The following is a 17,526-nucleotide window of genomic DNA, read 5'->3' as shown; positions in this document are numbered from 1 at the left end:
ACTATGTTTAGATAAAGTTGCTTTAATGAATGAATTACTGAGCCAGCCGAGGAATCTAACTCTTGAGCTGCCTGGATCTTGCCTGGAATTGAACTCATGCCTTAGCGATGCCGACTCAGGTACTGACCGGTCAATTGGTCAACCGGTCAAGATTGACGGTTAGTTTGTCAGAGGGTGAGATGAGGTGGTTTTGTCTTCAGGGTTAACAACGGTGCATTGAAAGGCAGTAAAGAAACCACGAGGGAATACGAAGGCAGTAATACAGTAGCTTCCGGCCACTCTAAAGGTAGATGGACAGGTAGGTTCTTTTGGTGGTAGTATTCTCAGACCTCTATCTCCTCGACGATGGCCACCCCGCGCTGCTGCTTGTTAGGTCTGATGGCCTCCCACTCTTCGTCCGACACCTGCGCGGCCAACTTCACTTCGTCCTGGATGGCTTTGTCTAGCGATAGCACGAATCCTCTCAGAAGCTCCCGGCACTGGCATACCAGCCCACTCTAAAGGAATACAAATAAATCATTGCTAAGGATGTATGAATTTTTCTAGCACGTGGGAGCATCAAAATAAATTTTAAAAAATTGCGAAAAACGGAATAGTTCCTAAGTACGAAGGGTTTACCTCCAGCCCAGTCATCCAAGATCAAAATAAACTCAACCATCTAACTGAAAGGTTGGAGTATCAGATAGCAGACACTGAAAATCATGACTGTGATAGTTCTAGCTACGAGACATATTTATGTGGTTTTAGTGTATGTTTATTACATAGTTATGCGACAGATGTCGGTAGTATTTATAGGGTTGCCCCTCCATGATGCGTACCAAGGTACGGCGAGCCGTAAGGTGTCTGGTAAGTTTTCAATTTGGGAGGCGGGTTTGAGTACCGCCGCGCCGGGAACCATTTTTTGGATAACCAACTTATAGGTTACCCGATGTGGTTCGCTAGGTTTAGTGTATTCTAAAACTTCCGGTAATTGTTTGGTTTCGGTTGCCTCCTTGTACCTTTTAAAATGTCTGCTCAGAAGATTCTCATTTCTGAGCACAAACTGCCTCTTGTTTTATATTATGTTTTTAGTTTTAATATTGTTGTTTTGTCATGTCCTGTTGTTATTGTTTTCTAAGTTTTGTCATCACTTTGTATTTACAGTATATTTAGTGTTATAATATTAGATCTGTATTGGGTAAGGCACACTGTAGGAATAATTTTAAGAACATGACCACTAATACTAAATTACCGTTTTTAAGTTTGTTATAGTTAAGCACACTTGAAGTGAAATGACACTAAACTGCTCTATATAAATTGTTATTATTATTATTAGCATGTGGTGCCTGGGTTCATCGGGAGAGGTGTGTTCAGCATGCGCCTTCCCACCAACTGCGTGGGGTGCCAGATCGTGAGAGGCTGGTTTGGGGAGACTTTTAGGGATGTGGTAATGAGACGAATGAAAGACGTTGTGTGGTCACAGAGTTTATTGAGTCAGTTTATTGTCTGTATTCGCTGTTACGTTACTGTTATAAAAATCTTCTCACCTTACAATACGGCTCATCGATGGTAACATTATAGACGATGGCAACATTCTCTCCCTCAGCCATCTGGTTGGAGATGACGGTGAGGTTGTCCCTGCGTCCGTCCGTGTCGGAGATGAAGTACAGCCACTGGGCCTTGGGGTGCACCAGGCTCATGGACTTGGCTACCTCCATCACCGACATCATCACGTCCGTGGTCACGATCACGGCGAAGTTTTCACCTGGAAATTTTGAAACCAAATCGAAGTACTACTTTCCAATAATATTTCTTAAATTTGTAGTCATTCACGGAAAATAATGGAGATCGTGTCTTCCTGAAGAAGTTTTGTCAGCCTCAAAACATTCCTCATTTTGGAATATCATAATTTCACTGACTCCGGGAAATTGGGATTAGCGCCACGAGGAAATATGTATTCAGTATCAAAAAAGGTAATAGGTGTGGAGGAAAGTCATAGAGATTATTGAAGAGTTGTACGCCACAGCATGGCACAAATAAGGTAAAGGTGTGAATGGTAGTAAGCCGGGGATGCTCGAGGAAGACAGGGCACGATCAAGTGAATATCATACTTAAGAGTGGTATGGTAAACACTGGTTTAAATTGTAAAACATATACCGTCTTTCCCATAATAGATAATACGGGGAGATAAGAACGGGTTAGTAGAATACGTCACTCATAATCATTCGCATTCGTACGCGTATACCAGCCTTAATACGGCAGTATAAGTAGTTAACAGATTTTTATACAACCCGTTCCCCAGGAATAGGAACGTATTACGATCGTAGTACGATGGATATGGCGGTCTTTGTCAAAAATGTAAAAAAGCAGTAATACCCGTTTGCAGCACTATCAGAGGAATTTTCAAATCGAAATATCCATACCAAAGCAAATAAGGAACGCATATTCGAATTGGCCGGATTGCGATGCAATTCAAAACAGACCAGGTCAATGACATTACAAATGTTATCTGAAGAAATCTGGAAGTTAGAAAAAAATGCGAAATGTGGAAATGAATGTGTTTTTGAAGTTTGGAACAAGAATATTATTAGGAGTATTAGCCATTTTACGACCCTCTTCCTCGTGTAACTATACCAACGCTTTAGCAGGCTTATTATGAAATATTTAAAGTAAGACTGATCAAATACAGCAATCTACACGCGGTTTAGGTTTAAAAAACAGTTGTTCACATAATGTACACACCTGTAAACTTCAGCCTTAGCTTAGACAGGGTGCTGCCAATCTCTTTCTTCCGTTCCATAGCGTCATTCTCGTGCTTCATTTTGAAGACTGAAACTGCAACCGCGGAAACAGATTTATCTTCAACTTCTACGGTCAAGGCTGTCACCACGCGGCTCACCATATCACGATCTAGATCAAATTAAATTAAACTAAATAAATATATAAAATGTACCACCATAATAATTATATCTCCATAGTACAGTCTACAATTATTTTCTTCTAGCTGACGTGTACCCGGCTTTGCTAGATTTATCTACTTACTATAAATATAATATGCATGTAATATATATATATATATATATATAAATAAACATTTCAGAAAAAAATCTCTAAATGATAATAAAAACCCTATCAAAATCCGTTGTGTAGTTTAAAAGAACTAAGCTCACAAACAGACATTGCTTTATACAATTTAGATATTAACAAATGTATTTCTTAATAAGTATTTTATTTTTTTGTCAAGTTTTTTCCTTATGGAATTTGTGATGATTTAATAATTACTGTATAACTGTTCAAAAATAATTATTTGAGAAAAACTCATGATTCCTCTGCACGGGTTTTCATGGTGAGGTGTTCGCGAAACACCATAATATAATTATATGTAAATTATTTACACAAATCATCAATCTATATTTTTGGTCTTTATAATATCGTGGGGTTACTGTCAAAAAAGTTGGTAACTACCTTTTTTGGTTTTTTGAGTTAGCAACTATTTTAATATTTATGGATTTTAATCTATGTCTGTAATAGTTTGAGTCCCCTCTTTTGTCGGTAAGTAGGTGAGTATCCACTTACCAGTAGTTAGTTACTTTTATAACACTTTGTAGCATAATTTTTTCTATAATATTCTAAAATAAATTACAAAAATACGCTTTTTTGTTTAACAAACAACACTCTTTAAATTAACCTTACTTTAAAACTGTTAGTTTGCTCCAAAACATGTGTTTGTAAGTTACCAACTATTGGCAGTAACCCCACTAAAATTTACATTATTCTTTAACATAATAATATCATCAATTCACATCATTTAATACTATATCAAAAAGCAGTGAACACCTCAATACAGGTTTTTTTCTATTGAGGTGTTCACGTAACACTACTAATATAAAACATTTAGAATACCTACTCATCATTCTTAGTTTGCGCTATGTAACAATAATACATACAATCTACGTACCTATATACATGGTGGCCGGGGCAAAGTTCGCTAACTAACGGGGTGGATTCTACACGATAGTACAAGTAAAAAAGGTGAATATCTTTTTCGAAATTCCAACGTTGGTAGTTGTATATATATACAAGGTGTCCGAGGGTAAAATGGGCTTGCTTCGAGGGATAATTCTACATTATTTTAGTTGTAAAATAGTTAAACAACTTTTATCGAAATTGCAATGTTTTAATAAAGTTTTTGGGAAAAAAATTGAATTTTTTGAATGGGAAAATAAATAAATGAATTTCGTAAAAAGTTATTTATGTTTTTTACTTCTACCATCATGTAGAATCACTATTAGCGTACATTACCCCCGGACAACCAGTGTAATGAAGAAATGTTTATATCATGGAACAAAAAAATAATAATGTTGAATCTAAACGAAACATGAAACAGAACAAAACACAGAAAAATAAAAATATAACGGTCTCAACTGGGAATCGAAACTAGGATCTCTGTTTTACTGAGACAACGTCTTTAATCACTCGACCATTGGGATCTATTTATTATACTTCATTTTTATCGGTTCCATGATAACTCAACACAGCGACAATTCAACACACCTTTAAAAAGTGATATAAACTCATTAGAAACGATGAATAAAAAAATTTAAACCTAACCTAACCTACTTAACCCAGTTAATAAAGTTTTTGTTTCATCACTTTCCATGACTTTATATAACTTTTTAAAGATGTGATGAATTATCATTTTGATGATTTATCCGGTCACCTTTTTATCGATCTAATGTTTCAAATTTAGACAACAATAGTTTCTTGCAACTGTATTTTCTCATATGTTTTTCAGCTGTACTTTTAGAATGGTTACAATGTTCCAAAGAATTCGTTTAGAACTTTATTTCACGTTTCATTTTGATTTATTAGTATTATCATACTCAGTGTGTCATCGTGCAGCACCACGGCGGCCTTCCAGTCGAAGGCCTGGCTGGTCCTCACGTCTAGGGCCAGCTGGGGCAGCTCCTCGCCTCGCGGCACCAGCGGCACGGCCAGCGAGCCCCCGCGCGGCAAGCGGGGGCAGTCGGCCCCCGTCACGGCCAGGAGGGCCACGCGCTCGGCGCGGGCGGCTGCGTGGAGGCGCCACGTATCACGGCAGGATGCCACGCTCATGATGGCCGTCAGGTCTGGAATACAAATTTATTTATACGTAACCGCCCAAGAGTCAAAACTGATCCCAAACGTCATGTTCCTGTACTTCATTTTACTTAACTTAACTTCTTCTCACTTTCTTTTTGTAACATTATATTTTTCCAACCCGCCAAATAATTCAATATGTACTATTACTTCAATAAAAAATTACTGCTTATTTAATTTTTTCCATCTGTAAAAAACCAACTTTATTTTTGTAGGAAAAGCTTTGTTAGTGCTAAATTTCCCACTAGATGGCGTCTAGACATTAAATCTACATTTGTTGGTGAAATTTTTTGACTTGTCAAATATTATTATTTTTTTATGATAAACTTATGTTTAGAAGACAAGGTTTTTTATGCATAGCACAAAAGATACTAAATTATTATAAGCAATAATTAGTCGCCTGTAATATCAATACAAATTGACAATATCTCCCGAGTAAAAATAAATCCTGCCGACGGGAATTGAACTCGCGCCTTCTGATGTGATTTATATTTTTTGTAATACCTGCATCAACTGTAAAGCGCTCCTGAGGTGATGTCTCACAAAAGCGGCGCTATACAAATTATCCAAGAAATAAGGTTCGAAAGTTCCTGGCTAAATACAAACTAAGCCATTTCAAGCAACTTTTCAATTCTGAACTTCCACTCTAATGAGTAATTTGTGTAATAACAAAAATGAATCAAATAAAATTTACTTGCGCACGCCGATATTTGAACCCGCGACCTCTTACTTGCTAGTCAAGAGCCTTACCACTTGACCACGGAGGCCGTGGTCATATTATAATGTAACATATCAATATCTTATAATAATAATTTTCAAAAATTATCAAAATTAATCTAATTAAATTGAGTTGATTAAAATGAATTAATTTAATTTAGTCACTTCGTTAAAATTGATTCCAGTTAATTAATGTGGTTAAATTCAATTATTTGAATTAACTAAATAGATTTTTTTATGTGACACCTCACAAAAGCGTTCCTGTCTGTACAGGGAAAAGGCAGGGGAACTACGTCGCCTCCCGGTTGGGCAGCGTTGTGAGGCGGGTTAAGGTACAGGATGTAGGAAGGGATTTATTCATGTGGGTCTTGAAGAGGCTCGGATTATATGAACAAGGAAAAACAGATACCTGTAGCTCGTATGCAAGCCGTCTTACACAAGAAACGGGCCGTTCTTATGATGCCAACATCTTCTATGAACGGGTGTTTAGCTCTTGTCCGTATAACAGGCTCCATTAAAATACCTGAAGAACAGACTCAGCCTTCCCACATTGCATCTGTGTATTGGAGATGGCAATCAGTCTGTTAACAACGGATTGTCAATCAGACCGACCGCCCTTCTTTGCACAGAATCAAGTAGGTTTATCAAGTATTGAGGAGCGCCAGCCCAGAGGTGGCTCCCAAATTAAATTTTTGGGCGAATTTGAGATGTGTGTAGTGTTAGCAGCAGGTCACTATTTAAAAATCTGATATACAAGACGCCCAGTTTCTGGGAAGCCAGATTTACTCAGGCTTCATAAAACCACTCGAGTGATTTTCGGCATACTATGCCGAGTTTGTAAAACGTCTTGAGTGATCGCACGTCATAATATGCCTATTTTGATTCACAGAATTCGCGCACTTACGATTTTTTTGTAAATTCTAAAAATATTGGATTAACGGTTAAATATATGTGAATTCATTGGTTACAAAGATTTATAATCAATTTATATGTCTTAGTATTAAAAATCCGAGGTACAATATCGAAAGCCAATCACTCAACTCGTATTCGTACTCATGTGGTCATAGCCCACTAGAGCCGGTCTGATATGTTTACATATAAATTAAATAAATAAAAATTGATTAATTTAAATGATATATGTAAATTGACTAAAAGTAAACAATTATTTGAATAGAAGTAAATAATCAAATTGATACAAGTATTTAAAAATTGATTAAAATTAATTGATTGAAATTAATTAATTAAAATTAAATGATTAAAATTAATTGATTAAAATTAGTTGATTTAAAATAATTGGTTAAATTGATTCAAGTAAATTAATTAGTTAAATTGATTCAAATAAATTAATTGAATTGATTCAATTTATTCAAAATTTACTAATAAAACTGCGTAAAATGAATTAATGTAAATTAATTAATTGATAACTTCAGGTTGAGGTGCATAAAACTTCATATTGTTTGATGACCATCAATTACGATGACGATAAACGCCATTTTGGTTTTAAATTATTATCATTTGAACCGCATCCATTCAACGCCAATCATTCTCGGCCCGTTTTAGCGGTTGATCAATCTGTGATACAAATATTGTGTAGGATGAATAAAAAGAGGGATTCTTACCGCTTTTGAGTGTGATGCTCGTCCAAGAATAATAATGCACATTAACTCCACCATGTCTCAGTTCCTCCCTCGTCAGCTCCTTCATATACTCCTTGATGCTCTCCAGAGTGGAGGAGTACTCATCTCCCAAGTAGTCTCGATCAAGAACTATCGCTGGAATTAAACCGTTTCAAATGTGAATACCGCACAAGAGTTCCAAGTGCTCCCAACAGTTTGGAGCCAGTGATACTATGGCATCCTAATTGTCAGTAAAGATACGGGGATGAGAAGAAGAAGATGGGGGAGCTCCTCTAATTGCAATCGCAATTCGTATCTGGTCAGTGGTCACCAAACACGACTAAAGCCATTTCAAGCAACGTTTAAATTCTGAATGGTGGTCTTACACCAGGGCGATACTAAGAGTATCTTCCACCCTGGAACGTGCCGCAAGTATACTATATATATCTTTGATTAATTAATTGTGAGTTAACACAAATGAATCAAACAAAATTTACTTGCGAACGCCGGGATTTGAACCCGCTACCTGCGGCTTGCTAGTCGAGAATCTTAATGTTAATACCTAACAGTCCTAACACATTGCCCTTGAGTTTATTTTTCACAAAAATGGCGCTACACAAAATACAAATCATCCAAATATTATTGATTACAGTGATCACCTGGGGCCACTCGCCGCTCAGGGCTGGTCCTACGCTCAGTTATGCATTTATATGTAAAAATATTGTTTAAGAGGAAGCTTCAGTTAAAAAATGTGTATATTCTTCGTACACCTTATATTGTAGGTAATAGGCATTAAAATCACTTTACAAAACGGAGTCTAGAAATGTTCGATTTCAAGCAAAAAACTGTTTTTTGATTTATTTTGTAAATAACTTTATAAGAAAGCAAAAAATTTAATCAAGTGAAACTGTCACAGATACTCTTAGCTATAATACTGTATTTTTTAAATTGTTTTATTTACGCTTTCATACATTTCTATTGAAAAAAAAATATTTTTTTGTAGTTTACATTTATATTTTTTATTCAGTAATTTATTTTTTATTTGTATTCTACTCAAGCGAAACGATAGGAAAGCCTTCAATTTATCTAAAGTATATTTTTTGGTATTCATAATCTACACCAATTCGTTATAAAGATTAATCAAAATAGTGATTTGGCATTAAGCTTCGCCTTAATTGTATCTTGCCGCAAAAGAATACAACGTTTCACATGAGTTTTAACTTTTGATTTTCTCATAGCAATAACAATTACAATACATTCTCTATCAATCATAACATAACTCACCGATTGAAGCATTCGCAGATATCAAAGATGGGAAATCCTCTGCCCCAAGTACGTTCGCCACAAATATTCCCAGAAGGAACAACCCTCCGATGCACTTCATCCTTTCTCCTTAACGGTAATGAGGTTTCAACATCAAAATTTCTCATTTTCACCTTCATATAAAGGACAATCAACTATTCATATATTGCAGGTGTTCCAAAATGAAGCCATTGTATTAAAAACTCTATATATTTATAATTTAACATGATTATCAGAAGGTAGGGTTGAACATGTGTGATAAATACTACCCTTTAGCGAGTAACTGTTACCCCTACGTAAGTACCCCTCTAGGATTGTTGGCCAGTATTAGAATCACGAAGACTGCATTTTTAATGGGCCTTAAAGGTCAATGTGCTAAGTACAATATGTAGTAGAATACCAAAATACCTACCCTTCCATGTAGAATTTAGGGCACCTCATACGGAGTTATTCAGTTAGTGATGAAAAATGTGATTCCATTACTTATACTATGTTTCTCAATTATATTATGTACTTCTGTAATGTTTTATTGATATTTTTTACAGATTATAAAAAAAGTTACTGACATTTTTTAAACTGATAATTTTGTTAATCAATTTATAAATATTCCAAGATAATTTTAAATGCCAAGGGAATACCTGGACTAATTATTTATAGCTATTTCCCATATTGCAAGTTTTGTTTTCATGCAATTTCTTTAACTGTATTTTTCAACGGACTATTTAAATAAAAACTAAGTTCTAATATCCTTACGTTCCCTCCTTCGGATCATTAAAATAATCATAAGTAGGCCCACCTGTTGCATAAAACAAAGCATTTTTTGTTGTTCTCTGAACTGGCAACAACAGTGACAGATGTCAAACGTCAACAGATTGTCAACCAGTGGTTAATTTATGTTGTCAACAGTCAACGTCAATATTTAGATGAACGTTTAGGAATATGGATACGTGTTATAACACCGTAATTTTTTTATAAAAACATTATCAGCAGGAAATAAATAACGATGCCGAGTAAAAGTGTATTCGTAACGGTTGGCACAACTAAATTCGACGAGTTATGTGAAGTCATTGTGGATGCGAAATCATTAGAGGTGTTGAAAAAACTAGGATATTCAAAACTGACAATGCAGATCGGAAATAGTGTGAACAATCCTGGTGACTTTACTTTGGCGGGCGTAAGCGTCAGTTCATATAGATTCAAGGACAACTTAGCTGAAGATATGAAAAGCGCTGATCTAGTCATAAGCCACGCCGGTGCTGGGACATGTTTGGAAGTTTTGGATTTGAAAAAACCTCTTCTCGTTGTTATAAACACCAACTTGATGGACAATCACCAAATAGAAATAGCGGAGCAGTTGCACATTGAGGGACACTTGTACTACTGTACTTGTGATACCCTCACCGATACGCTGCAGAATGTGGATTTCTCCATTTTGAAACCATATCCAAAAGCTGATTCTACATTATTCTTAGATTATTTGGACAAATTTTTTGGCCTAAAAACGAAAAAATGATAAAGAGGGATTGTTATTATTATTGCTAAGAGTACATTTACATATACAAAATAATTTTGTATAATTTATAATGCTTTCTTATTTTGGTCCAACTTCCATACTTCGCTTACTTTTAAATACTAGCAAATTGTTGAAATGACAGTTTGTTTCAACTTATAATATAGCAGTATAAGAAACAGCTTTTTAGGTCAGGGGAGATGGAAAACATACAAAAATTAGGTTCTTAGTTTGTGTTATTTAACCTCTCAGAACTCTGGCATATTTTTTCAGAAGGTTGGAGTATTTCAGCTTTTCAATAAAACCCAAATAAATGGAATATTTCTGAATATATCCGAAAGCCTAATTTTTTTTTTGAAAGGCGTGAAATACGATTTAAAATTTTATTATGAGAATTAAACATTTAATTCTTTAAATAAATTTTTTTTTAATGCAAACATAAAGTTTTAGAAATTACGTTTTTTACTGAATAAAAAAAATAAATAAATTTTTAAAAAAACACATTTTATTAGACAAATCAACATTATTGTCACCTCATTTTGTTGTAGTTTCATATAAAAATAATTCGAAAAATTTCATAATTTTTTTCTGAAATTAACATTGTTTCATTTGAAGGTAGTTTATTTATGATTTGAAGTTTCCTTTAGTTCCATAGAGGTTCTGTGTTTAACTTTTAGATTTGAATATCTGTACGCGAGAAGCATACGGATGCAACTCCAAAACACAAAATGTTCAGGAGGGCCAAAAACCTATGAGATTTTAGCAAAACTTTCGTCATTTCCACAAATACCACGATTGATAATTGAAAACAACAATATTTATTTCAATCAGCAATCAAAATATTTGTGTAAATAGATTTGCTAAAAACACACATGCTCCATAAAGCGTGGTGTTTTCTCTTTCTAACACGTTTTAGTTCATATTTCCCACCATGACAGTGAGGGAGACAACGATTATGAGCTGTTTCCAAAAGCGAACAAATTAGCCTGAGAGGTTGAAAAATTTGTGCGTATTTAGATTGAAGCGGAACCTTTCGGCAAACGTCACATCATACTAACAAGATCAAACATTATAAATTGTTAACCTCGATACAGGCTTAGTCCTAGTGAGGTTGAGTTTTATGAGAAAAAAGATGGTTTATGTATAGTGAGATACAATAAATAAATAAACATTGCAGGGGAAATTATTAACTTTAATTGAAAAAAACTTCTACCATTCTACCCGACATAAATACTTGTTTCTAGTAGAAATTAAGTTGAAAAGATGTGTTTTTTAAATAATTTGTGCTTATTAATAAGTTAGCAGTCTGGGAATTTTACCATTATTTTTTACTATGCCACATGAATCTTCCTAATGTATAAAACATAGATAAATTTATTAAAAATATATTTGTTTTCAATTTGTGTTCATTTTAAAGGAATAATTTACATGTATCCTTAAATTTCCCGCACTAATCAATTGTGTTGTCTGTGGCCACCTCACTAACCTATGTTTATAATCCTTCTCAACAGATAAAAAAATTGCTTTGCATTAGGGACTATCAACTCGTTGAAGGTCTCTTTAGCAATCTAGAGATTTCAAGAAAACAATCTTGACCACCAATGAAACCAAACACATCAATAAAATACTGGAAAAAATTCAATTTAGCAATCTACGTAGGGGCATAACTATATCTGTATTTTATAAGCTTGGACTCACATACTCGAACATACCCTATGCAGTGCACCATTAAAATCTGAATGCCGTACATCTTTAGGAGGCTTAGGCTTGACCGGTCGGTGGCCGAGTTGACATCGCGTTTGGGTCCCACCCAGGCATAGTGTGTTCAATTCCCCGGCTGGCTAAGTCCTCCATCACAACACAAGCAACGTTTTCAGCTTTCTGTGCCTGCGCTGGTCACAGAGTTACACCAAGCATATCAATGGAAGGCTTGTTGAGAAGATTGCTTCCATTGAAGGAGACTAGTTTGTCAATTCAATCCCTTTTAGACGTAATCAGACATGATTGTGTCTTTGAAACATCAAATTCAATGAGGTTATTCTTACCCTAAGAGAAAACCCTCTCGAGGTAACCATCCATTCTCTGCTTCAAAGCCTTCCAGGCCGTTTGGGTTTAGCTAAACCATGAAATTAATAGGGGAATATTTGATGGGGATGGTCCCAAGTGTCCCCCAATGAAGAACCGCCACTGCAGAAGTTCATAGCAGCAGAGAAAAGGGTGATAATAAGTGCACTGAATATGTTTTTTACAATTTATTTTACAAAATAACAACATTAATAATTATTCCTTTCCAGAATCACATGAATATTACTGAAGTTCAAAGGTTTGATAGTGCGGACAGCAGAACCGTTCATACATTGTATAAATTAATTTAGATGGGGACACGATAAAACTATGCGATGGTGGGTGGGCTCTAGACCAGCTTCTTGGCCTCGAAGAAGCTCTTGAGGTGCTTCATCTGCCAGGCGCCCATGGTGATGAGGATGCTGGTCTGCAGCAGACTCCACCAGAGAACGCGCTGGTTGGTGCTCTCTGATGTGTGACGGAAACGCTCTTCCCGGTACTGAAATATTAATCAAATATTAATTAACCTGATCAATGTGGCTGTCTCATAAATGTGATCCATAGACGGCAATTCGTGTACATCACCCGTTTAAAGCACGTAGATTTGTACTACTTTACTAGATTGAACGCTGACAACAGCCGCTTCTGACAGTAGTTGTTGTTAGACGTTCAAACACAGCAGTACGTATGGTTATCTTTTTACTGTCTAGTTTTTTAGCGTTTCAACCATAGACATATGAATATTAGTAGACCTGCCCTAAGTGATTAAAAGCGTATTATCCCCACTCCCCATACCGGTTTCATTGAGCCGGCTGGGCTCGCATATGGCCTCAAGTGAAATTTGAAAACGTGACGTCATCATTCTTGTGCGAACTATGGTCGAGGCATCATCGGTTCATTTTACGAAATAACACGGCAAAATGTTGACTTGTGATATGAAAACTTGTAAAAATAGATGTGAAAAAGAGAATAAACCCAATTGTCGTATTACATTCCATAAGTAAGCATTATTTTACTTTATTTTAAGCTTATTCACACCGTATTATATGGATCAGTTTTAGAAACATATACTATCACATCACAATGTAGCGATTCTCAAGTGTGCTCATCGTTGTTTACTGGGGTAAGTAAATTAGGAGACATTTGTAAAAGTGTCTTAACTAAATACTCTGAAACTAACTACGACTCTGAAAATAGAAGCTGCCTTACTTTGCCGAATTTGGACTTCGCAAATTAGTTCATAACGTGGCGAGTAATTTGCGCTCCCATGTAGAAATGTCTATTCATTCAAAAGCAGATTTTACTTTTAAGAACTAAATGGTGATATTATAATGCGAGATGCCTATTTACTGTCAGATTGATTTATTGACGAATCACAGTCAGCCTTACTCCCTTCGTTCTTCAACAGTTGATTTTACCCCTCGCCTATATCTTCTCGTCTATTAATTCCTATGTCTGTGGTTTCAACCTTAAAAATGAACCGTCCGGTGAAAATTCAAAAGTGTTACACATGCTAAGTTACCAAACGTATTGAACCACTTGGGGTAACCTATGAATTGGTTATCCAATCAATGGTTCCCGGGGTAGCAGTACCCACACCCGCCTCCCAAATTGGAAATATGTATCTTTTTTTAGAATATAAAACATTTAAGTAAGAAATTAGCTTTTTTATATTCCCACATTCATTGTTTAATTCAATAGGACCCTTCAAAAACGATAGATAGAGGTTTCACACTGTATAATAAAAGATGGTTGGTCGGTTACCCTCTGGTAGTTCTGTTCCTTGGTGATCTGCTCCACCTGGTCGAGCAGCTGACGGATCCGCAGCTGCAGTTCTGTGAGCTTCTCCTTCTGCGCTATGTTTGCATAGTCTATGGCGTGCTCTCCTACTTGGATATCAAGGTGAACCTGTACACAACAATTCACATTTTACTAAAGAGATAAACGGATAGAACTGTGTTGAAGGCAGGTTCGTGCACCACTAAAAAAGCACAATATTTCCATATGTATTTATAGACTTCATTGGAAATCAGAGCCTAAATAAACTCTGGATTAGTGATGTGCACCTGAGAATATCTAATATAAATTCCCCAAAGTCGAGGATTTTTTTTTTTACTAACCCTTTAGGCTCTGGCATATTGACTGTTATATTTCTTAAAGATGCTGTCAGAAAGTCACAGAATTTGTGTTTATTTTCGCTTCTCAATAAAGTCCAAATAAATGGGATATTTCTGAATGTATCCAAAAACTAAAAACTGATGAAATACGCTTTCAAATTTTATTATCTATCTATATAATATGTTGGCTTTTTCAAAATCTTAAATCTCCGAAAGTTCTTCACAGATTGCTTTGTGAAATATTGACAATGTTTTTTTTATATACCTACACTATATAGATGTCACCTGTGACATGCTTTTTAAAAAAAAAACAGTGTAATCTGTTGGACAAACATGCTTTTTTGAAAAAACAGCGCCATCTGTTATTTATTTTATTTTATTTATTTAACGGCCAGAGGGCTTTTACTTGGTTGGTAGTATAATTTTAATTTGACAGATACTTTGAAACATAAAAAATAAGAATAAAATTACATTTGATAAAAGCTATGCAACAAGTCATACAAACACAAGAAACAAAAACAGAAAATTACAGCTATTTGTAGGTTTACATGATGTGTTTAGGAGTATTGTTGAAATAAATGTTTTAAATGATCCACAAAACTTGCCAAGTTGGTATTGAATATGTGAAGTCGTTGTATCGGAGAGTGGACAATGTAGTTACGCTTATGTGTGATGCTGTAGAATATTGTATTTTGTTGTGTTGTTACTGTGGATGTATGTATGTTTATAAGTTGCAGGAGTTCACAACAGTCGAATTTAGAGTTAAGTATTTTGAATAGGAACGTTAAATCGTTTATTTTACGTCTATCTTCTAATGAAAGGCTGCCCAACCCCAGGCCCGAACGAGAACGAATTATAAGTGGCCCGCGTGAACCATTTTCAAAAGACCCGCCAATCCGCCAATTTGAAAAAGTGTCGCGGGCCCGCGGTAAAACAAACAATGCAGCTTGCGCGCGGTCACCAATGTTGCCAACGAAGGCGATTTATCGCTATTTAGGCTACTCAGAACGAGAATCAGCGATGAAAAAATCTAACCTGTTGAACTTACTTTACAAAAATACACCGGTTTTTGATATAATATTTTTTGCGTCCGAAATGGAATCTTGTAGCCACCCCCCCCCCCCCATGGAATTCGAAAAATTGTTGTGGGGAATCACATATGATGTTTTTGGGTGCGGGAAATTTTTCTCAGCGAAGTTCCGTAACAACCCCCCCCCCCATGGATTTCAAATATTTTGTGGGGAGCACTCATGGAAATAGGAACCGTCAGGTATTCAGTGGCCCGCCAGTGATTCAAAATCGTCAATTTCGCCCAACTGTTAAAAAGGTTGGGCAGCCTTGTTCTAATGTATGTATTTTTAGAGTATTTAATAAGAAATTGTATTTTAAGTCTTCGACAGGGATATTGTTTTTCTGTCTGCACAGACAGGCTGAACCATAGCAATGCATGGTGAAGTGCAGCTAGTTAAAAAAAACATATAATTTTTTAAATCAAGCATAAAAGTTTAAAAAATGGCTCGCGTTAACGTTTTTTCATCTAACCACTAAACTAAAATTACCGATAACGAAAAAAATACACCTTTTCGTCATTTGATATAAAAATAATTAATAAAAAATTCAAAAAGATCTTGACTTTTTCTCAAATAGCGGTTGGAATCTTTGGTTTCATGGAGGTATACATTTTATTTATTCTGTGGTTAACTTCTATAGTTGAATATAAAGCTTGGTGTTTTCTCTTTCTAACACCGTTTAGCTCATATATCTAACTATGACGATAAGGGAGACGACGATTTCTATGAGACCATACGAGCTGTTCCAAAAATTGAAATTGACTCTACGAGCAACAGCTGTTTGTTGCCAAAACTGAACAAATTAGCCTCAAGAGTTAAGGAAGTTATTCTAAATGAGTTTGTCTCCTAATTATTACATATATATTTTTTAAATGTTTATATTTAAAGAGTTAACATTAAAATTGGTTTTTCGATATCTCCAAAAATTATGAAGTTATGAGCGTTCAAATTGAACTTGACTAGATCGTGTACAGTCCGGTCTCGTTACGTCACACGAGAAACTGTTCAATCCAATTCGTAATTCGAATGGCCGTACTGTAGCACTGCCGCGTCAGTCATTGTAAGTAATGTGACATCACACGCTTATCGGCCAGCCGCATAATCAATATTTTTCAAATATCGCAGATATGACATCTTCGGAATTCTAAAAAACTTTAAAAGGTGATTTCCTCAACATTCTCTAATCAACACGATACATTTGGAAACAACATGAAATTTTGTTGAAGAAGACAACCTCATTGGTTAGACTGGGGATTTCACCAAGATACCCACAATATTCCCACAATATTCCCTGTTTTGAGAATATTACCGGGAATTTACCTATCATTACTCTTCATAGTGAATCGATTTCAGATATAGGGTTTTATTTGGTTTTATAGGGGCTTGTCCACCAAATTGAAGATAATAAGAGAGTGTAAAGGTAATCCGGGTTGTGAAGAGATGGAGTACTTACTCTGAGTTGAGATCCACTGAACCAAGCAGTGCTATTTGAGTACATGCAGATCACATGCTCCCCGGGGGTGTGGGAAGTGAAGGAAATCATTCCTTCGGAGCTGTATACTCTGGACAGCATCGTCTTGTCGTCGGGGTCTCTGACTTCTACGTGCATTCCAATACCGGGAGAGGAAGGCATATAGCCGCCAGATCTTGGATCATACAGCTCCACCTTATAGTTAACTGAAAGAACAGGCGTGAACTCAAATATAAACCCCAAAATAACGCAAGTATTCTAGAATAAGGATCAACGAGCAAATATGGTTACCTATGACAGTTGTCTCGTCCGGTATTTCTTCGATGAAGCATTTTCTTTCTGTTTCACCTATGTGGAAATAAAGGGCGGAAGATGCTCCAATTACGACTAACAAAGCAAATAAAATTGCCTGTCCCTGCATCTTGAAGCTTTATTTTAGAATTTCAAAATCTTTCAAATAACCTACGAATATCCAAAACTCAACACACGTCACCTTAGTTGTTATTGGTTATTTTTTTATTGGTGGCTAATGAATTCATCA

General features: G+C 35.7%; 3 protein-coding genes across 4 annotated transcripts in view; 1 reads left to right on the top strand and 2 right to left on the bottom strand.

Annotated features, from left to right (window-relative positions):
• Ir93a (Ionotropic receptor 93a) overlaps window positions 1-5,105 on the bottom strand; it is a 38,033-nt gene extending 32,928 nt beyond the window's left edge. Inside the window, exons 1-4 of one of the 2 annotated variants that reach the window (XM_089637214.1) lie at window positions 4,863-5,105; window positions 2,722-2,889; window positions 1,527-1,744; window positions 330-497 (exon numbers count right to left, since the gene is read on the bottom strand). In XM_089637214.1, the coding sequence (XP_089493340.1) occupies window positions 330-497; window positions 1,527-1,744; window positions 2,722-2,889; window positions 4,863-5,094 (786 nt within the window). In that variant the 5' untranslated portion in view covers window positions 5,095-5,105. The other variant, XM_089637213.1, reaches the window with a different exon arrangement.
• Window positions 5,106-9,752: 4,647 nt separating this feature from the next.
• Alg13 (Alg13 UDP-N-acetylglucosaminyltransferase subunit) lies at window positions 9,753-10,270 on the top strand. Its single transcript, XM_089636966.1, has one exon. The coding sequence runs from the start codon at window positions 9,757-9,759 to the stop codon at window positions 10,264-10,266; it is 510 nt and encodes a 169-aa protein (XP_089493092.1). The 5' UTR covers window positions 9,753-9,756; the 3' UTR covers window positions 10,267-10,270.
• A 2,232-nt stretch (window positions 10,271-12,502) lies between these two features.
• Window positions 12,503-17,498, bottom strand: eca (transmembrane p24 trafficking protein eclair). Its single transcript, XM_089637212.1, has 4 exons — window positions 17,277-17,498; window positions 16,968-17,191; window positions 14,092-14,235; window positions 12,503-12,826 (listed from the first exon to the last, which is right to left on the bottom strand). The coding sequence occupies exons 1-4, from the start codon at window positions 17,404-17,406 to the stop codon at window positions 12,677-12,679; spliced, it is 648 nt and encodes a 215-aa protein (XP_089493338.1). The 5' UTR covers window positions 17,407-17,498; the 3' UTR covers window positions 12,503-12,676.
• Between the last annotated feature and the right edge of the window lie 28 nt (window positions 17,499-17,526).

The sequence above is a fragment of the Hesperophylax consimilis genome, chromosome 11 (assembly GCF_061612785.1).
Source record: "Hesperophylax consimilis isolate HC1 chromosome 11, BYU_Hcon_1.0, whole genome shotgun sequence".
NCBI classification, from domain to species: Eukaryota; Metazoa; Arthropoda; class Insecta; order Trichoptera; family Limnephilidae; genus Hesperophylax; species Hesperophylax consimilis.
Note: the sequence above shows the minus strand (reverse complement) of the source record. Positions and strands in the feature narration are given on the sequence as shown.